The sequence below is a fragment of the Rhea pennata genome, chromosome 5, assembly GCF_028389875.1.
Source record: "Rhea pennata isolate bPtePen1 chromosome 5, bPtePen1.pri, whole genome shotgun sequence".
NCBI lineage: Eukaryota > Metazoa > Chordata > Aves > Rheiformes > Rheidae > Rhea > Rhea pennata.
This window is the reverse complement of record NC_084667.1, coordinates 12,767,848-12,789,754: the sequence shown is the minus strand read 5'-3', so window position 1 is coordinate 12,789,754 and position 21,907 is coordinate 12,767,848. Positions and strand designations below refer to the sequence as shown.

At 44.4% G+C, this 21,907-nt stretch overlaps 1 protein-coding gene across 2 annotated transcripts in view; it reads right to left on the bottom strand.

Moving 5' to 3' along the window:
* Positions 1 to 964: 964 nt before the first annotated feature.
* The window catches only part of GALNT16 (polypeptide N-acetylgalactosaminyltransferase 16), a 90,517-nt gene continuing 69,574 nt past the window's right edge, over positions 965 to 21,907 (bottom strand). For both annotated transcript variants that reach the window (XM_062575863.1, XM_062575862.1), the window contains exons 8-15: positions 20,901 to 20,985; positions 19,764 to 19,867; positions 17,508 to 17,634; positions 16,434 to 16,526; positions 14,273 to 14,356; positions 13,070 to 13,211; positions 11,620 to 11,736; positions 965 to 4,517 (exon numbers count right to left, since the gene is read on the bottom strand). In XM_062575863.1, the coding sequence (XP_062431847.1) occupies positions 4,380 to 4,517; positions 11,620 to 11,736; positions 13,070 to 13,211; positions 14,273 to 14,356; positions 16,434 to 16,526; positions 17,508 to 17,634; positions 19,764 to 19,867; positions 20,901 to 20,985 (890 nt within the window). In that variant the 3' untranslated portion in view covers positions 965 to 4,379. The remainder of the gene's footprint in view (positions 4,518 to 11,619; positions 11,737 to 13,069; positions 13,212 to 14,272; positions 14,357 to 16,433; positions 16,527 to 17,507; positions 17,635 to 19,763; positions 19,868 to 20,900; positions 20,986 to 21,907) is intronic.

Here is a 21,907-nt window from a genome sequence, read left to right as displayed (position 1 = left end):
TTCCTCACCTATTCGGCCCTTCAGAGGACCAATATTTCATTTTCCTAGACTGGCCCAGTTAAACTCTTCCAGCCATTATTAAAGACTGAGGATCTCCTGGTTTCTAGGGTACTACAGAGGTTGTCACTTAGGACATACACAGCAAGACTTCAAGGAAAAAGCTTCACAGATATCCTGCTACAGAAGCAGGACAAAGAGAGAAAAACCCAGCTCTCTTCCTTTTTATCAAGTCCCCATAGCACTCAAACACCTGGCATGCTACAAGGCAGGACAGGGAAATGCTGATCTCCCATGTATCAGCTGACTTCTGCTGAACCATCCTCTGCTAGAGAAACACTCCAACACAGCTGCTTTCTGCAGAGGCAGACCTAGCAGCCCCTAGTTTAAAAAAGCCTCTGTGGGTGACATAGCAGGCATTTAAGTCCTAATTTTAAACTCAGATCCTCCAAAGTGTCATAGCTGGTTGGGCTTTATACATGGTCACAGTAGATGAAGCTCAGCAGCATGCTTGCTAGCAGGTATTCACTGCTGGTGATGCTCCCCTGCCCTCAAGCTAGAGGCAGAAGGGAGGCCTCTGGGAGGTTTAGTGAGGAATGCACAGACTGAGAGCTGGAAGAAAAGATCAAGGAGAAGATTATATAAAAAAAAATATTTCCTTCTCCCTCCTGCCCCCCAGCTATATCTTTCAGCATACAAAAAACAGATTATTAACTGTTTTCTCAACTTTTGCCAGAAAGGATACCTTCCTTCCCAGTCTGCTGAGGAGAGCTTCTTCAGGCATTTGCAACTGATAGGCCACTGCATGCTATAAATCTCTGTGACAACTCCTGCAGTGTCCTTCTTGAAGTGCAAAGATATGTCTGGGGATATAAACTGAGCTGGAGACAGAGCAAGGGACCAGGGGAGCAAGGATGGAGGCTCTTTTCCAACTGGAAGTAAAAAGGAAAAAGAACAGGCTGAAACACTTGTTTCAAATTAGATTTTATTCCAGGCATTAAACAGAGTCTGGCACATGCTTTCTTCAAGAAAAGGGAAAACAAATCTGGGTTCCACATAAATTACATCTGGCAAAGTACAATTTACAACAGAGTGGGGAAAATAAACCCTTTGAGATTGATTTCTGTACAACAGTAATTTTGGTTCCTCTTCAATAACCTCCCCATCAGTCCCCACATAGCACATGAAATTATAGTGGATGTTCTGCTATAGTAACAGCTTTCTTAATGGACATTACCAATGTGAATGCTCTGTCTTCACAGTCTAGGAGTCCATTTAAAGTAAGGAAAACAAGAATGAGCAGCTGTTCGTTCTGAATGTTAAAGAAAAAAAGCTTTGGGCCAAATTTGAAGGCTCAGGTAGTTCTATTTCAAGGAAAACTTGAAAGAGTTTTCTTTCTGGAGCCCTCTACAAAACAGTTTAGTTTGCCCATACTTGAAAGCAGCCTTTTGTAATGCCTCTTGTTTTCAGCAGTCACTAAAACCCTGAGGAAACCAATGGCCTCTATATGAAGGTGTGTGGAAAGGTCTGCACTGGACCTGCAGGAAGGTCTGGTGAGGAGTAGAGTACAGCAGGGGGGAAGTCCCTCAGGATCACATGTTCAGAGCTGGGTAGATTTATGGCTCCGCTAGCTCTTAACTGGAAGGGGCAGTTTAAATTACTGACTTCTAGCATCTGCCCTCCTTTACCCTTCTCTCCCCAGACTATGGCACCTGAACAAGGAGGGTGTCCAATCTTCAGCTGCCCTAGCTCACAGCTCCAGACAGATGCCAGGTGGTGAACAGTGCTGACAGAGGCACAAATACACAAATGTTAGTCTAGGTGCCTCTGCTCTGGGAGCAGTCAGTAACCTCCCACATAGGAGCCAAGCACAAAGCCAAGGGCAGTAGCCAGCCCTTTGACCCAGGGCTGACTCAGAGCTTGGAGACTGTACATAAGCAGGGTTCCTGTTATCTACAGCAGTCAAGAAATATGTTTGTAGAGGAGTTGGGTCCTGGTCCCATTATGATTATGGAGGAGGAACAGCAAGAAAGCTGGACATACACAGTGGGAGCAAGAAGGAAGGAAGCAGTACCTGGCGAAGGAGGGAACAGGCTGTTAGCTGCAACCCTTGGCCTGCTGGGAAGTGAAACAGGGGAAGCTTAGGTAGTCCCCCTGGATGCGTTTTGATGAAAATATGTAATCCTTAAGCATTTTATTGTCTGCAGAGATTATATACAGAACCTACTCACTGGTCTTTTGTCTGTATTTTCTTCAAATTTTTTCTAGCCAGGTATGTAAGAATTTGACTTAATGAGCATCTCCTGCATCTTCTTGTCTAAAAAAAGCTATTACTGATAAGATGGCATCTCTCTCTCCCTGAGGGGGCTGTCTGCCCTACTCTCTTCCCTTTCCTAGGCTATTTTCTTTCTCTTGTCTTTCTCATTTCTCTAAGCTGCGATGTCAGCTGTTGAAGCTTCTCTAAGCATCTCTGCAGGGAAAGAGGAGAAGTCTCTGCAGGGTCAGTGCCCTTCCTCCCACACACAAGTATAGCTGCTCCATGCAGCTGTAAGCATGGGGATGAAGGGAATTGCCTCCTGAGTTTTCACTGGGCTGGCCTGTTGTTCATTTGGTTAATCAGAGCGTTAAGATGGTGAGCCGCTGTCAAAGTGAAGGGGGAAACAGGAAATGAGCTCCTGCCACCTAACTGGATAAAAGACCAATTTCTTTAAAATAAGAAAGAGCCAACAACAAATCCTCCAGTTCTCACACAACCACTCCTGAGCATATACAAATGTGCATACGAAGAACAGTATCTGTTCTTTTGTCAGCTGTTTGGGCTAATAACAAGTTGGGAGGAAGAATTAAGCAGTGATACAAACATGATCAAAAGCAGCCAGTTGTTCAGAATCCAAATGAGCATCCTCTGTCTCTCTTACACCAGAGTAGAAGGGACCCAGGCAAGTAATAGTCTGCTGAAGGTAGCCAAACCGCATGGTCCTCTGCCAAGCTCTTGAGGAGAGGTGTTGGTTCACAAACCTAGCTCCAATAGGAAAGTTCAACAGATCTAGTAGGAGAAGCTAACATTGTGGGGATTTTTTCTTTCTTTGAATAGGTAAACTTCCCCTGACATGTCTAAAAACCCAAACTCAGTTACAGCTAGCTGGTCACTGGAAGCAGAAATGGCATGTTAGCTAGACATATCAGTCACCCTCGACATCCCCAGAACACAAAGGAGACATCACACCTTGGCAGTATTCGTGCAGTGTACAAATATTCATCTCCAGGAGAGGCAAACAGCAGTTTCAACTTCACCAACTAACTTTCTCAAGCTGACCCCAGGGAGAAGAGTGAAGCTTCACAAGTGGAGCAGCCCCAGGCCTTTTAGCCTCCTTTCTCAGGTTGGGGAAAGCAACTAAGCAGAAGGATCAGGTGGCTTGTCACGCTGGCCAGGTTCACACACACTCAGACGTGGAGCAGTGACAGGGCTGTGCTTCAGCCTGGCCAGTAGCGAGAACCCTGTGATGACACAGGGGTTGCCCTTGTTTTCCTCCCTGTCTTCCTCCGAGCAAGGGGGAAGTTATACGTGCTCCTTCCTCAGGCCAGTGCCTCAGGCAGGGTCCAGCGGGGCTCACCGAGGTAGCACTGGCCTCCTACCCATAGAAAACAGGGAATAGCAACTCAGTAGGGAGTAGCCCCCCCCACCCCAAACAAACTCTGGCTGTGCTGCTAGAACAGATCATCCCTTTCCCAGTCGTTTTGTCAGATTTGGGCCCCATTTCCCAGTCTTGGCCCATTAGGTTGCAGAGCAGCTTCTGCAGGGAGAGGAACGAACAGGCCTACCACAAAGAAATTACAGTCCTGCCTCAAGGGTCTGCTAATCCCCTCCTAGCCCCTTCACTAACCGTGATGACTCTTCTGCTGGTCAGTCCTTACTGCAACACACCAGCACATACACGCATAAATGATGCATGATGGTGGAGCAAAAACTAGAGAAGCTAAAGAGCTACCAAATACTTGCACAATTATCATCTAAGTTGTTGGACTGAAGGTCATGGGCTCAGTATGTAGAGAAAGGAATGGATAAGGAGAGCTACAAGGCAGTTCACGTCACTCTCAGTGTTGTATTGGGTCCTTTCCTCACTCTGTATGCTGTTGTGCACAAACATCAGTTACAGAGAACTGAAATCAGGTGGGCTGATTTCAACAACACTCCTCACCCTCTCTTACCCCCAGCTTCTTCTTTGAAAAGCTCAAAAACACGAAGTGCTCAGCTGAAATGGTGGCTCGCTGATGGGCATGATGAAAACATTTAGGGTTAGACATACTAATCCTCCCTTCCTAATCACCTTCCATTCCCAAAGTCTCATGCACAAAGAAACAAGGATGTCTCTGTGATACCATCATGTGGCTTGTAGCAACTCCCACTGTTGGCCAGCTACATCTGCTTGGCAAGGGTTGGTCACCACTCTTCCAGCTTGGTTTTCCAGGCAGAGACCACTGACAAAGTGTTGAATGAAACCACCTTTCATCTTCCACTTCTGTAAGAAGGGAGATAAGAAACAGGCTGTTACTTCCATTTCACCAGGGAACAGTGACTCCAAGCTGGAGAAAGGTTGACAATAAATCACAAGGAAACCACAGCCACTAGGGAAATTGAAAATAAGAGTATGAGCAGCATCTCCAAAGTACTGGCTTCCTGTATTAGTGATAACTGGGGTTTGAGCTTAGCTGGACTGTAGGGCTGGACATTTAGAACACAAAATCAGCAGTGGAATTTTCAAAAGCATTTTATGTTCATGACCTCCCTGCCATTCTTTGCCCTGCATCTCTAGGCACCCAGATACCTCTCAAAACCTGAAACTCTTCCACAGTTTCTCTCCAATCCACAGAAAGCACTGTAGTTAAAAAAAAAAAAAATCACATTCCTTGCTGCTTGACTAGATCACATCTCTCTCTCTCTTCCCTACCCCCTCATCTCTCTTCTCATCAGATTCAAGATTTTTATCAGCACTATACTGAAAGCTCTTTATATCTCTGCACCCTTCACAACTGGCTCTTCTTGATGATCTTATCTGCTCTGCTGACATTTCAATTTATAAGTGTCCTTTTGACAGCTTCTCAGTAAACATCTCTCTGCTTTCTACAGTGCTGTCCTCTGGGGCAGCTCCCTCAGCACATATTCACAGGGCTCCACATGCAACTCTTCCCTGAAGGTCCACTTTGGTTGTGCAGCTTTCTAGGAAGCAAAACATATGTCCTAATCTTGAACTGTAAATTCTTCTAGAAAAGGGCTGTACCTTCCACCCCTGATGGGAAGAACAGGGCCCATTCTGACTGTTAGCATAGAGATAAAAGTAGAAATAAGTCTGTGGACTTAGGATCTCCCTGGTGAGGCTGCGCTGTTTCCCTCCAGTCAGGCACAGCTGAGCAATCCAATAACTCAAGTTATTGGATTGCACACACAAGGATCCTGGGATTTTCCCATCGCTCATTTCTGTCACACAGCTGAATCAGTTAGAATTTGTGTCTAAGTGCCCATTTGGTCAACAGCCTGGGTATTATGAGGGATATTATGAGGATATTTCACCCAGGCCATGGGACTGATGAGGAAAAGGAGACAGCCTGACAGCACTGATGGACCTCAAAGCTACTGTAGAAATGGTATGCAAAGTGAAAAATTTCTACACTATCAAGACTTAACGTCAAAATCTATTGACACTATAATTCTTGAGTAAGTAATGCAGCAAATAGCTCATGTTCCTGTATGCCATGTTTCAAGCACCCTGTTATGCTCACATATTGCTGACGGCTGTCTTCCAAATCTGGGAGCTAGTTATACTTCCTGGATGGTAGGCTCATTGCAAAGCCCAGAACAATCTGTCCCTTCTGCATCACATAGTCTTTCAAGACAAAATACCAGGAGGACATTCACCTTGCCATGGCTGCTAGCCCTGGCTGAAGGGTTGCTTCTAAAGGAGGGCCATTTTTTGCAAATGATTTTAATAGGCAAGGGGGCAGAGGAACATAGTGATGTTGGGAAGGACGATACCAGGAAATTCCCAGGCAGTAATACTCTGTGCTTATCTGGTGTAGTACGACCTCTGCACAACGGCCTCCCCATCAGTGTTTCCCAGGATCATGAACACCTCAGTGAAGAGACTCTTGCCCTTTCGCAACTTGCCCTTTCCCTGCTTCACAGCACACCTACCATGCCAAGAGGAAACTCTTCCTTGCCCTCCACCATTGCCCCTGCTGCCATAGTTGCCAGTTCGCAGCCTCCTCCTTTGCCTTCCCTTGTGTGTGTGTGCTAGGGAGCACCTGCCAGCCCTCCCTCTTACATATCCCATAGCTCATCAGAAGACCCTGCTGTGAAGAAGAATGCTGTTGTAATACTAGAGATGGAGGACAAGGGCAATTACTAAGAGACACTTGCTTATTTCTCTGAGTTATTCAGGAGAAACCTGGCACCACTGGGAGATTCTCTGTCATATTCCTCTAGATTAGAGATCCACTGATGTGTGATCTCTCCATGCCGAGTAGGCACCCACTACACTGCCTGTAGGAAAAGTCTATGGCAACATAAAGAGCAGGACACCAGCAAACACTCACAACATCACATTTTCTGCAGCTAACAGACTACACCAAACCAATGAACTCCTCAGTCAATCACACAACTGGAAAGCCTGCGGTTTCAGAAGCACCTCAGGGTTTTTCTGTTCAACAGAAAGTAGGGTGTGGATAATGATGAGGAAGAGGAAGGAGGTATGCTGAGAACATGATGAAGAATTGGATATAAGCCTCATCTGGGCTGCAGGAAGGTGCTACACAGGGAGTTTCTGACCAGGAACTGTAGTTTGCTGTTCTCTGCAGGATACCAGAAGAAGTTCACTCAGCTTCACCTGAACCTTTTGTAAGACCCTCCTTCTTGACTGTCAGACCACAGAATTGCCAAGGACAGCCTAATACCTAATCATGCAGGGACACACTATATCTCAGACTCCTAAAGAGGATGGGCAGCATGAGTAGGTGGAAACTGGAGATACAGTGTTTTTCTCCTAGCTTCAACCATCTCTGAGTTGGTCACCTTAGTCTACAGTAATCACATAGTGATGTGCTGAAGTAGCATCACCCTCCGGAGGGGCCTAGCTTTGTCCACAGACTGCACAGGGAGCTTGAACAGCTAATTTTTAAAGGGTAGTGATGATCCTCACCTCACCATTTTCCTGGCCAAAAATGCCATAGCAGGCACCACCTGCACACACAGAGGAAGGCTACAGGGAGTCTGCTCATGTCCTATGCCCAGATTATTATGACTGGTCAGCATCTGAAAGGGAAGCTTTTGGAAGATCTAAGCATTGTCAAAGTTCAGAAAGTTTTGGCTTGAAAATCTGCCTCAGTCTCCCTTTCTTGTGCAGATGGAGATAATGCAGTTTACTGGTCCCATCAGGTTTAGCATGGGAATAGAAAAAAAATCAGTAATTTCATCGAAATATTGTCTCTTTCTCCCCCCAAATATCAACCAAAAATTTCCCCATATTTCTGTAAAGCTCTCGCTCCATCTTTGTTACCTATCTTTGTAAAGTACCTTGAGATGGTTAGATATAAGCATTCCAAGTGCAATTGCTGAAAGAAAAGTCAGAAATAGTCAATCATCCTGTACCAGTGAAATATTCCAATATATACAAGAGCTGAAAGTGTTTACATGAGTAACTCCTCGGGGTAATCAAAACTTTGTTTTTAATCTCAGCAATTCAATCAGTCCAGAGTTTGTTTCAAGTTCCTGATAAGATCCTTGTAAGCTTGGAAATGTAGCGGAGCCAGCCAAACTCAGGAAACACAGCCAGGAAGAACAGATGTTGTTGATTGGGATTGAGACACCTTGGACAGAGTTGAATGGAGAACTGATAACTGGAATAGCCTAGGGTGTTGCAGATTGTAATTGAATGTATTTGCACAGCCATGGGCAACCTGAAGCTGGTGTTGAAGATGATGCCCAGAAAATTTTAAATACATGAGCAGAGAGCGTATAATGGAAAAGCTCACACCAACATCCAGCAACTGCTGTCTCTCTTTGAGCTCCGCATTTGTAAAACTAGGAATCAGAGCTGAGAAACACTCTCGTCTCACGAAAATTTCTTTCAAGCAGTGGCATAATGCAAGGACCATTTTACCACCCTACTACTATGAAGATGTTAATTTAGGTGCTTCCAGAACATACATGTTTTCACTCTGTCTCTTTTCTGATAGTTTGTTTAAAGTTGAAGTTGTCTACTTTTCAGGTAATATGAGACACTGAGAAGCAAGGTGAGGAAAATTTTCCAATCGTATGTTCAAAGGCATATAAGATTTCAAATATTGTTTGTTTCAAGAGAAAACCTGCTGTCCTCCTTTTCAGACTAAAGTTACATTCCTTCAGCAGATTTTAATGAAATATGGTTGTTTAATAGGATTTCTCAGCATGCTCCTGTTCTGTTGGGAAATGCTGTGCCAATGTTTCTCATTTTTATGCTTTATTTTAGTGTCTGACTCTCACTTTGCCTTCTATTTGTCCTCACTATAACACAAATTAAAGTGCCACTCCCATCGTCAGTCAGAGTCAAAACCAGAACTAAAGGCAATAATTTATTATGCATTCAAGTAAAAATGCTATTATTCAAATAACTTTATGGATAACATCCATCTGGTTTCAAGTCTAGTTCTAATTATGCAGAATAGCTCTTGGCTATTTTTTCTGCTAGTGGTTCCGGCTGTTGCTGATGAACAGGATCACGGTGCCAAACACGCTTTGTTCCTGGTTCTTTTCAGCTTGAGAGAGAATAGCCTAATGGAGCCAAAACTCATCTGGATTGGGACCATTCTCTAGTATCCTCCCGTTTGCAGGGATCTAGACTTATTTTGAGGTAATATTCTAGATACAGTTCATAATGCTATAAAGCCTCCTCTAGAATATTAAATCATGTCAGATAGACACAAAGTTGCTGTTAGCACTCAGAATCGACAGTAAAAATCCCCCGCTCTGTGGAGAGGCTTAATGCACAACAGCTATGTATCATGGGCACCAGTTCAGTACGTTTGAAGGCAGAAAGCAAGTTCAAGCGCTGTATGGAGCCATTGTAAGGATGTAACAAGTCTACTGCAATGGGACTATAAAATGAAGCTATCACTTGCCCCATTTTCTGCCAGAAATCTTGCCTTTGCATTACTCAGCCATAGACATGAAAATCAAATCTAGGAAACTCCAAATATCTTCCACCCCATTCACCACAGACCTGATGTCAGCGGCAGCAGAGAAGATGCTCAAAGCAGGGATTTCATCATATCATCTTTTCCTTGGACATTATACGTGTAGTGCACATTGTCCCTTCTGCTTATACTGCCCACTCAGACCTTTCCCTCACCACATCCACCTCTCTGAGGTAGCTCAGATCTCCTTCTTTCACTCCCTTTCAGCCTCTCTGAATTTCCTCCTCAGTAAAAATTTTCATAGCTTTCTGAGAAGTTCACTTGAACCAAGGAGTGGCTACTTCCATGTGCAGTTTCAAAACACTGCTCTCTTTTTCTGACAGACCAGCTCTGGGCTGTGAGTACCATGAGGAGACAGGCACGCTGTAAAGCAATACAGGAAATTTGTTATCTCATGCTTTACTCCTTCATTTAGCTTTTTCGAAGCTTTCACAGCAATGGCTAACACCTGGAAACTCAGCTTTTTAAAAACTGGGAGGTGGGCTAAGGTGACATCCCAGGCAAGAAGTTCTGCAAGCTGACAACCCAGGAAGAACTAGACTCTTTCTTGTCTTTTCTTTTCCAGAAGTTTGCCTTGTTAGCCCAGACATACGCTCCCAGATGACACCCATAAAAGCTGCTAGCTTCAGCTCCCACTTTAGCTAGGAGCTGGCAGAGAAAGTGTCAGTTCCTAAAGTGAATAGAAGATACTGCCTTAGATGCAGGTGGCTCCTCCAGAAGAGGAAAAGATGAGAGAGAATGGGGCAGTTCGTAAAGATAACTGATTTCTAGCTAGTTAAAAAACAATGTCTGCATTAACAACAAATACTGATCTGTTTACAGAAGGAAAAGATCTGAAAAACATTCACCAGAAAGACGACAAATTTGGGTATTGCAAGTGGAAGTTGCTTCGTATGTAGAAATCTGGAATAGGAGTTTGGGATCCCCACAGAAATTCTCAAAATTTCAGAGCATTTCAACTCAAGCTAGATTAAAAACTCAAATGCACTTCTACCTCACCTCCCCAAAATACAGGGATTAATGTCTTCTAGCTAATAGACCCTGCAAACCACCCTCATTCAGGAGACCTTTATCCTTCTATGACAGGGAAGGAGGGGAAAGACAGCTAATTTTGGCAGCTGCCAGAGTTCTCTTTGCTGCCATGAAGGAAAATAGTGCAAACCATCTAGGGGGAAGCTAAGTGACCTAACTGGACAGCAACAGGGTAAGTGATTACCAACAAGGAAAAGTAACAGGCAAGCACAGCCCATGTGGGATATCCTTGCAAGGCTAATCTGAACTAAGAGTTTTTCCAGTATATTCATGGTGATAGCTTTTCAAGATACTTCTGCATTAATTAGCCCTCCAGAGAAAGATCTACATAGGCTTTCCATAAACGGACAAGACTGGATTTCAGTGCTTTTTTAAAGTGCTTTCTTTCAGGAAGAACAAAATTCAGAGATACATATGGCATTAAAAAGCACTGGCAAAAGTGGACACTGTTGAGGACCGGTAGCAGGCTGAGCAGTCTCCTGCCTATGGGCAATCAAAACAATAGATGCATTGGAAAACATGACAACATAGCTCTAGATAAAACAAAGTTTGTTCTCTCTTGGTGTAGAGGGAAGAACAAGAGGCAAGGATGAAACAAGCCCAATCCATTTGCTGTCTGTCAATACTGGCTTGTCACATTATGTTTTGGTCAGTTCTGATAAAAAGGCATATCACGTACCTGTAAGGGAACCCTGGCTATCTGAGAGGCCAACTGTTACCTCCTACTGTAAGACAAAATGACCTGGGTGTCCTCACAGGTCAGGGATGCGTGTCTTAAAAGCGGGATGAGAGTCACAGAGCTGCATTTGGTTGGGAATATTGCAGCGCCAGTACTGCTGCTGTGTATTTTTACTCAGCGAGAATTGGGTGGAACATATGATGCTTTATGACAGTCGATATTTCTCAAATGAATTGCATGCACTCAGTTTTAAAGATCTGTTCACATGCCCAAAGATAGTACAAAGAACACAGCTCTACTACTTCTAAATAAATAAACAAATGATGGCACATACAGCACTTCCCTAGGGTATTTCAACGTATTTGCTGCTTATTTACCTAGTCACATGCCCTGCTCCCTTCCTGCACAGTCTTGGTTGAGCATAAACATACCCAAGAAACTAGGCTGGGGTAGCAGAGGGCTGCAGCTAACCACTCTGATGAAGGCATAGGCAGAGCAGGTACCCACACAGCTGTGTGGGCAATCTCATTAACCCAAGCTTATGAAACACCTTAGAGAGGGAGATGCAGAAGATGGAAGGAACTTGTATACACCTTGATAGTGCTGGGTTTTTTCCCTGCAGGCTGCACTAACACAGGAATGCCAGCACATGGTAATGAAGGGATTAAGAAATGCACACAGGTTACCTGTCTGCCGTCCTTCTGATTGCAGGCTTCCAGTGTGATTTGAGAGCCAGTGGAGAAGGAGGTAATGGAAAGACACTTGTCTTGCTGTCTAATTAGCGGGTCACTGAATATCCACTCCTTTGACATAAGAAAAAGAAATGTTCCGTTATGATGATAATGGTGATAAATGGAGAAGGTAAAAGCTTTTTCTATCAGGTATCTCCAAACTCTAGATCCCTTGTTTGACTCTTATCAAAGGCTCCCTGGGAAGGCTGTGGCAGCAGACTTTACCTAATCCGAGGTTTATGCTCAGGCTTGGTGCATTATGACTATTTCAAAACACGCAGCAGAGCCTCCTGACCATTTGAGCTACATAATTACCCTGGGATCCCACACAGCTCCTTGCTCTGCAGTTTTACAGGATTAGGCCTACATAATAGGGAGGACACTGACCCACGATTTACATGTTGTGCAATTGCTTCTGTATACTTTACACAACAGACATGTTCTGCAACAGGTAATGGGGTCCTACAGATCCCCAGGGGAAGCAAAACACATGCAACCATATCCACGAGCTAACAAATATCATTAACATACACAAAGCACAAGCCATTTCATTTTCTCCTCTTCACATTAGATGGACACCCAACCCAAACAAATATTATTATACTTTCTCCAAGAAAGAAACACAAAGTGCAATAAGTTTCAGAGATTTCAAATTGTAATGACATGGAACAATGAGTCAGATTAAACAGCATGTTGAATGCTGGCTGCAAACCTTTTTCCAACAATTAACAGATGTGAATATGTATTTTCTGGCATAAAATAGCTTACTATGACACTCAACTTTTGAAGCTACCTCCCTGCTGCATTGTGGCTACCAGAAGAGGAGACTGGGTGCAGATCCTCAACCAGTATAAACCAGTACAGCTCCACTGCAATTAGGAAAGCTGTGACAAATTACTGCAGCTGGGGTCTTGGCTCAAGCCATCTGCAGCTACAGCCAAACTGGTAGACCAAGGAATATATCTGACCCTGTGGGAATCTTCTGCCTGCATGCTGAGGTACAAGCCAAGCACACCCTGGACTGGTTTTAATGGGAAAGAGTCATAGCCCCATCAGAGATGAAGCCAAGCAAAGGTCCAAATGGAACAGTTATGTGCCTCAAACGCTGATCATGCACTTGCTGCACAGACTAGTCGCACCTTTGAGAATTCAAGTATTATCTATTGCCTTTGAGTGATGAAGATCTTCCCAACCTATGTCTGACTGTTGGGTCTGTTGAGCTGACAGAGCTTTGAGAGTGGTATAGCTTCCCTTTTCTGCTTGGTATTAAAATGACTAATAGGATCAAATTCTTCCCTCATTCACCTGTGTACAAACCCACCAATATCAGAGATGGGTCTTCTCAGTGACTGGTAGTAAAAAAGGGCAGAAGCAAGAGCAAAGAACCAAACTGAAGGCCACCTACCTGAGTGACAGGTGGATTGTGCACCGTCCCTTTACAGTTTCCCATGTCAGCCAACATGTTCCCTGTCGTATCCTGTGCCTGAGACTCCAGGCAATTTCCCCCTTGTTTAATTATCCCTGGAATCAGCTCCTTTTCAGGAACCCTTGAAGTAAAAAACAGTTGCATGGCATTTCATATCCCAAAATGTACCAAAGCACTTACACATTTATGAGGGCAAAACTGGCCGCTGACTGAAATGCAGTGGCCTTTGTTTTGACAGAAAATGAAAGAAATGCTATCCACTACAAACATCTGAGGGAGGCAAAAGCCCACCTGCTCAGAGGGATGATATCCTTTTGTTTCAGAAGGTATTACGGGATCCTCAGATACGCCTTAAGCAGGCAAGGCTTCAGTGCGATGTCACCTCTAAAAGAGGTCTCTGCCAGTAGAAAGCAATATCCACACTGATCTATCCTGCCCCTGCCTCCCCCTTTTCTAGACTCTTCTCCCTGGTGCTAGTACACATTCACTGTCACTTTGGTAGCAACACAGCAAGGATCTGTCAAGCCCAGCCTCCAATAAGATGTTTTAGCCTTAACCCATGTCAGCTGTAGGCTTTGTTGACTGGGAGTTAGGATGCGTTGCCAGGGTTTGTTACGTACCAAGTGCTAACAACACAGCTCTGGTTTGGCCCAGCCTACCTGTCAGGAGGGCAAATCCACAATACTGCCTTGTCTTGACCAAGGGAAGAGGAAGCCTTGGACAAAGCTGTTTCTGGCATTCTCTGGGGCTTTCTGCTTGCAAGACTGCTTGCACCTCTGCTCTGAGGCAGTCTAGCTCCACTCAGGTCAACTGCCTCCAGAGAGCGTATCCAGCAGACAGAGCCAAGCCTTAATTAGGAGGGATATAATGCTCCTGGCTTGTCTACACACTCATGCTTGTCCTAAAACACCACTGTTGCACATCTTTGAGGGACAGCTCTATAGGGTAGAACGGATGGCTCCCAGAAGGACGAGTAACAGGTCTTGCACAGTGATGTTGTTATCAAACAAGCCAAGCAACGATGGAAGGTTTCTCATCAAAAGAAAGAAAAAAAAAAGAAAAAAAGAAAACTTTTTCCAGGCATGAGCCACTCCTTTGCCTGCTGCCAGGAAGACTCAGCTTCTTGTTATTATCCACTTCCCACATTCATCAGAGATTTCTACAAGCTGAGAACTGACTCACTTGAGCTCTGGGTAGACGTTCTCCAGATACCACTGGAAGGATTTACAGTTCAGTTTGCGGCGCTGCTCCACTCGCTCTGCAATGCTAGAAAAACATGCATGTTGTTCAGGATAAAATAGTGAACAGGAGGGAGGGGAGCAATGAAGAGTGGCCAGCAGGTTAGAGGGAGATTATATGAAATTTCACCTTTACTCATTCTCCCACCTAGTTGTTCCTAGGATCAGAACAACATCACTGATTTGAGCTGAAAAAGAGGAGAGGTAAATGGCAGGAAATGGAAAGGAAGAAGAGGCACCTTCAGAGATAAATTCTTGCCTTTCTTTCAGCTGAGAGAGATAGTAGGGTCCAAGACATATACGATTAAATAATGCAGAGTAGTAAAGGTATTGGAGCACCAAGAAGGCATTTCTACTTCTTTGTGCCCCTGTAGAGCCTTTCCATGAAAATTGCACAACTATCAGCTCCTGTAAACGCCTAGGAAGTGTCAGTGCTCAGGTATATACAGGTGGTTAAACTGCATGTGCTGAAGGTGAGGGAGATACAAAAGCAGCCCTAGGCTCAGATTGGGCTGAGGACCTAAAAAGCACAATGACTTGTCTTTAAGCAGTTCAAGGAGAAGAGGGAAGTAGGATGGGAAATTTACTCAGCACTCAGTGAGTGTCAGCTGCAGCAGTCCTCTCACTGCTGATTTAGTTGGCTTTAGCTGGCAAAAGAAGAGGATTTCCTTCAAACAGTCCTACTGAACAGTGACACAAGGGACTTTGCTCTTCAAAATTTGCCCCCTTGTCTTTCCCTGTGTTGGGAAAGACTTTCGGCTGTACCCACGCCCTCTGCCATCCTCAGCCATCCAGAGACCACTGATGTACCCATAGCTCAGGATAAAGTGCCTAGACCCTATATTCACATAAAACCGTAGGGAAGGAAGTTCCATTTTTGGCCCAGCTGACTGTGATGGTGTGAGAAGCACTTGCATTCTAAACTTAAATTTAATGCAGGTTCACAGGTCCATTACTACCATTGAAAAAACTGCCTGAAATCAAATCCTACAGCTCTGTTCCAGCTCTTATTCAGACAAAGCTGCCAGTAAAACCCCTAGGAAGTCTGCATGAACAAGACTGCAGAGTTTGTCCCTAAAACACATTAGCAGTATATTCATGTCCAATATGCAAGAGTCAGGTTTCCTTCACAGTCTGTCTACCTGCTATTTGGCCCAGGCTCAGCTGCTGTAGTCATCTCATATAGGTAGCTATATGTATAAAAACAGTTAGTGCATCAGGACAATAAAGTAGGATGTACAACAAAGAGCACGTGGGAGTCCGACCAAACCTGCTCATCACCACACAAACAGGAGATGCACTATTTTCCAGTGCACATAGGTACACATTTGAGACACAATCATGTTTGGCAGGTCCTTCAGCTAGTACAGCAATATTTTTTCTTATTCACAGACAGGTATAGCCCATGGACAGACCACACTTTTAGGGCTTTTTATATTTGGGGGGGGGATCATAGAGACTTGCTAGCACAGAGAGCAACCCCTCCCCTTGTCCCATGCAGTCTGGAGACAGCTTTAGCAAAACCACCATAAGGAGCACAGCTCTGCACAGAAGTGCAGCAGCTCCTGGAGACCAGTCACTACAGGACTGTGTTTCAGCATATCTCGCTCTCTCCCCTACCCTACATATAAGGTTTACCTACCAAGTAAAAGCCACCCCATTCATCCATCAGGAGTGAGGAGAGTACACTAGGTGAGAACCAGTCCCACGTACCAGCTAGCCTCACTTAGCCCCAGACTCTGCATCCACATAAGAACTCTGAATTAAGAGCTGGTAACCATACAACTCAAACTTCTGAAACAGTTACATGCTTCATTAGAAAAAATTCTCATCTATCCACTTAAAATGAATGGCCTTTTAATTTCATTATAGATCCCGTCAGTCTTCCGTTAACAAATGATTCATGTGGGGTTACCGGGGGAAAAATAAGTGAATTAGAAGCAAACCTTGTTAGCCAGCTACTCAAGCTGCAAATTTCAGGGCAATCAATTCAGAGCATCTTTTCTTTGGTTTCCCACACTTATTCCCAGAGAAGATCCAAAAGCCATTTCTAGCTAACAAGCTGATTATCAGAGGCCTCCTGTTGAGGTTCAGGGGCAGCTTACCTTCCAAATGACTTGCCAATGGCAGATGGCCTAGCCTCATAATAGTACTGCTTGTATTCATCCATCCACACCTCCGCTGTGCGCTTGGTATTCCTGCATGGGGATGAAGAGATGCTTTGCTGCGTGCTATTGCAGAACCTGCCCTCTTGCCAAGCAGGCTCTGGGTGGGCAGATCCAAGGCCTGCCTGCCAGGAGGGAGCAAAGGACAGGCCATGAAACACAGTGGACAGTACAGCAGGTTTCCAAGTGAATGTGTTAAGTGTATAAACCTTGTTAGGATGCTCCAGCTCAGAAGTTAGAAGACAGCCATAGTTCACCATGATTCCTTTCACGCACACACTCTCTGCAGAGATGGCTGTACTGATCATCACAGACTGTTAACTGACTGTCCCAACTATCATCCTACTTTTCAGTCTCCCCTTCCTCTAACTGCAGAGGTTCCCGAGCTTAGAATATTGTCATATTTCAAGTTGGAAGGGACTTTAGATATCACCTAGTCCGACCTCCTGCTCGAAGCACAGCTAGCTTCAAATTAGGTAATATTGCACAGGGCCTTGTCCTGTTCAGTTCTCAGTCTCCAAGGATTGATTTCATACCTTCTCTGGGGCCCTGTGCCAGTGCTTAAGCACTCCCATAGTAAAGCATCTTCTCCTAACTTTCTCTTCCCCTCTGTCCTGTGGTGGAGATTGTCCTCACGGCTCCTCTCAGAGCACATGCGGCTCAGCAGGTTCTCTGGACACAAAAACAACTCAGAGACTCCAAAGATGAATAAGGACTACTGATACCCAGGCATATCTCATAGGCAGTTCCCACAAATGGCCAGAGGCTCTCCCTAGAGCACTATTCCCCTCCTCTGTAGCAGACAGAAGAGACACAGTGGAACAAACAACAGAGAAGGGGACAGGCTTTGTGCACAGACATCAGCAGCTCATTCTTCCCTTGCAGAATGAATCTTCAGCCACAGTTCATTCTCCATGGCAACCACGCAGAAAGATAACGAAGAATTCAGGCTTATTTAGGCATGCTCAACATTGAGGTGATCTGGCTGCTAACCAGGAACTCCTCAACACTTACTTGATATAAGTTAATGCATTGCCCTCAGGAAAGTCATAGGGATGGCGCTTCCTGAACACATGTCCCACTCGACTGCAGGGAACGATCTCCAAGCTGCCACCACACATCCATACTCGGAAAGAGAGCTCTGGAAGAGACACCAGGGTCACATAGCTGCAGCCAGACCAGCAATGTTTCCAAGAACAACTTTCAGCAGTGCACCTGAAATCTTTGTCCCCATGCTCTGGATGTATTTCCAACAGTAAAACCAGGAAAAGTGACATTCCTGTGGGAGTGAAAAACTCTTCCCTTTATTAAAATGGAGGAAACGCCTGTGTCTCAAGACTTTCTAACCTTCTCCATCCCCTCTCCTCTCTCTGGGTCCCCTAAGTTTTTCTGAGACACCTTCTCATTTGATGTGATCATTGTGGCTGCTGTCAGACCTTCAGGACAGCATCTGGCAAGAGACTAAAATTACCCCATACCCATCTTGTTTTAAAGATTTCTTTAACTCTCTATTCCTGCATATGGGAGGAAGGAAGGAAGAACTCACTGTGAAAAGCAAATCATGTGAGGAAGAGAGGGAGTTTAGGAGACACAGAGAAAGAAGAGCAGAAGATTCAGGTATAGGAAGTGAACTGATGTTCTCTCTCCCATACCTCCAGCCATATTATCTGGGATACCACTTGAAAGCAGAGCATCCTGAACATTGATCAAATGTGACCTGCAGTTGCTCTCTCCATATTGTGCAGGGTGATTATAGCACAGCGGATAAGATGGACGTATGTGCAGGCAAACGCATCCCCCTACCTGGGACCCAGAGCACTCCCTGCAGAGTGAGTACCACAGGCACATGGAGTCCCTCTGCTCCTGCTGTGGGCCTTTCCCAAGTCCCCAGCAATTGCACTAAACCCTGTATTAATATGTTATCCACTCTGCAGTATCCCACTGCTATCACTCGTAATCCTCTTGGCTCCATTCAAAGAAAAAAGAGTGTGACAGGGTTATATTTTGTCACCAGTTGACAAATCTGGGAGTTGCTGAGAATAGAATTCAGTCTAATGTGGATGAGTGAAAAAAAAAATGAGAAAAACCTATTACTTGAAGAAACCCAGCTGGTCCTGAAGCTAAATTCAGCATTTTGTTAAAGGATTAGAAGAACATGGATCTTTGATGTACAGAAGCTTATTTGCATCACAGAAGAGACATGACCTTGTTCAGGCTTATGAGTCTGTCCTAGAGAGTTTAATCATTACCCCACTGGAAGGGTTTTCCACTTGCTTTTCATGTGGCAGGGAAAAGAGGAGAAGAGGAAAAATGAAAATTAGCTGGGTACTTGGTTAGGATTTCTGATCAAGTCCTTACCAAAGGGTTTCAGATTGTGTAGACTGATTACTTCAAAAACTTTACTCGCTTGGGATCTGCCTCCAGTAATGCCTGAATTAGGGGACTCTGATGTTTAGAAATTAAAAAGAAACGATGTAACTAGATCTAATGGCTGTTTCAAAGCAGGTACACATACTAATACCCTCTCACTCTTCTTTCTCTGTAGTTTTCCTCTTCAGCTCTTAGGAAAGGTTGTTTCAACGGTATGGTTTTCAGCAGGAAAGAGTTTATTTTTAATCCACCTTCTGCCTCTTAGTAGAAGATTTAATAGATTATATTCTGTGGCATTTTTTATTGCCTCCAGACTCTCCTCAATTCTTTCTGACAGCTCATTATTTTCAGTCTGTTTTCAACAAGGACTTCCAGCTTTGAAGAGAGGAATGGCTTTGAAAATAGAAAAAAAACATGTATACTTTTTTGTTTTCAAATACAAGCTGGTTTCTAACCCACTGCTGTGTAACAGCAACATGCATGGTGTTGAAGCCACTGATTGAGTCATTGCTTTATATTATGCAGAAGAGCTGAAAAAACTTTCAAAAATAAAAGTACTGTGTTTTCTTTTAAAAATATTTTCCTACTGCCATCACCCTTCTGATGTTGTGGCAACGTGGCTCATGGACAAGCCCCATTGCACAGTGCATTGTGCACTTAGTCTTGCCCTGTTAAATGAAGAGCCAAGGTTCAGAATAAGGGGTAAGTGATGGGAGACAACACACCTCACAACAAGGCAAAATTGGCAATTTCAGTATGCCTGGCCCAGTTCCACAGAGCCTGGTCCAGCCACTGTTACTAACACTGCAGATCTCTTGAAAGGAGAGTTGTAGTAGGCAGTGAAGACTCAGAAGTGTTTCTGCATCAGTGTGTCATTCCTCTGAAACACATAAAACTTACCAAAATTCTCTCCTCCCCAGATGTCCATCTGAGTATCATATTTTCCCAGGTGGTTAAACCAAGACTTGTCGATCACAAAGATGCCTCCTGCTATGACAGGGGTTCTGGAAAAGAAAACCTAAATAACCACATGTATCTCTGCATATGCAGCACCGCCATCACAACTGCCTCCTTTTCAGAGGGGGTAACTTGTCCAGGACTGACAAATCATATCTCATGAACTTGCAAGCAGGATTTCATGGTCTTCCTCACTAAAACATCCTCCTTCCTTTGTTAGATGGTGCTGCAAGCACTACATGAGTAAAACCGTCTTTTGTGTTTACAGAAGTGTGCCCTGTGTAAAGCAGTAACAGGGGCACTGTCTGATGACTGTGTTCACCGACTAAACACAGCGTGAGACACCTTGCTGGCTTCTCTGCTGCTGGCAAGCTGGTTGCATCTGAAGTACAAAACGGGGCCTCACAAATTATGTAGAGGAACTGAATGACTCTTTTTTACGTTACAAATAAGAAACTGCCTATGCAGACAAGCGTTGTGCTATTTTATATGTATTTTATCACATTCTATGTCTCAGAGCTGTTTACACAGAAGTGAGGTAGGCAATAACGGTTTGAGCCACCAGAGTCTGTTTCGTATGTAGACACACACATTTAGGAGAGGAGCACAGTTCTGTGCCCAAATTACTAGTCAAGATTCAGTTCCCACATGTGCTTTACACTTCCTGGGTGACTTAATGCAAACTATACAGCTTCTTCATTTTTAGTTTTTTATATGGAAGATAGGTGTAATTCCCTTTCCCCACCCTTAAAGGGATTTCTGAGGCATTCAGGGAGTTGAGTGAGGAAAGCCACAGAAATGAAAATATACAAGTGGCTTGTAGAGTTTGCATGTCTAGAAGTCTACAACAGCATATAGCTGCTATTTCTTCCTATATTCAGGGAGTAATACGCTCAGAAAACACAGATCTCAATGCATTGCAAGATTTCTTCACAGATAACATGAAGAATTTGTCTTCATCAAGAGAACACTTTGGCATTTTGTCCTCAGCGAGACAATCCCTATAAAGGCCTTGCCATACAGGTGAAGGCTTAGTAAAGGCATTCAGAAGGCTGCATACAGTTCATCACAGACAACTACCTTATAGACTGAGTTGGGTCTGTTCTGGACATCTTCTGCTCTATAGGAATCTGCTCCCACTTAAAGTGAAGGCTCCAGTCAAATCCTGAGAAGGAAAAAAAAAAGCCATCTCAGATAGGTTTTGTTCTTGTTTTTGTACTAGCTTTGATGATAGTCCCCACCTTTTATCACAGGCTACCCCTTCTTTCCTTTTCTAACCTCCCTCATTGCCTACCCAGAAATGGCAGGAGTCTATCCTAATGCAGCCAAAAGGCTGCTAGTTTTCTCTCTTGGCATTGTCATCCCTTAGCAGTACAGGTTTCTGCTCCATTACATTCCACATCTTCAGGAGGGGGTTATCAGTCCAAGACGTAATAGTAAGCATTGCTGCATTTTGGCCAATCTGTCTTACACTTCGTAGTCTGCCAAAGTTATGGGGCTTTAATTAAGATACTCTTTAGAATGCAATGTATTTGGGGGGGGGGGCGGGGAGGACTATAGCTCACTGTAGCCATCCCCCCTCCAAGCCTATTACTTATTTAGAGTTAGCTTGCGATGGAGACTTGAGCACAAGGCAATCATGAGGGTTGCACCACTGTGAAAGGTGGTCACAGAGTGAGTAGCCTTTGGAGGTCAAGGAGAGTAGCAGTGAATCTCAGATATCTGCAACTTCTTTTGCCACAGAGGAAGGAGAACAGCACTAGACACTGCAGGAGATCATAGGAACAGCCACAGTAGAGTTCAGCTGCCAGCAGAGACATGAAAATGCGTTTCAAAAGATATCATGGGAGGGCCTGGTATATAGGAGTAGGAATTGGAAGTGCCTCCAGTTGGGCAGGGTATCGATATACCTGCAGTATAGTGAGTGTTTGCAAACCAGACTCACACAAGACAAGAGGTTTACCTCTGGGCTCTCAGCATGAAGTGGTCCTTGTCTGGGAAAGCTGATGGAGAAGTATACTGGGTGGAGGCATAGATTTTGCTGATGAGTGCTAAGCAGCAGGTAGGTGCTACCTGAATTACTATCA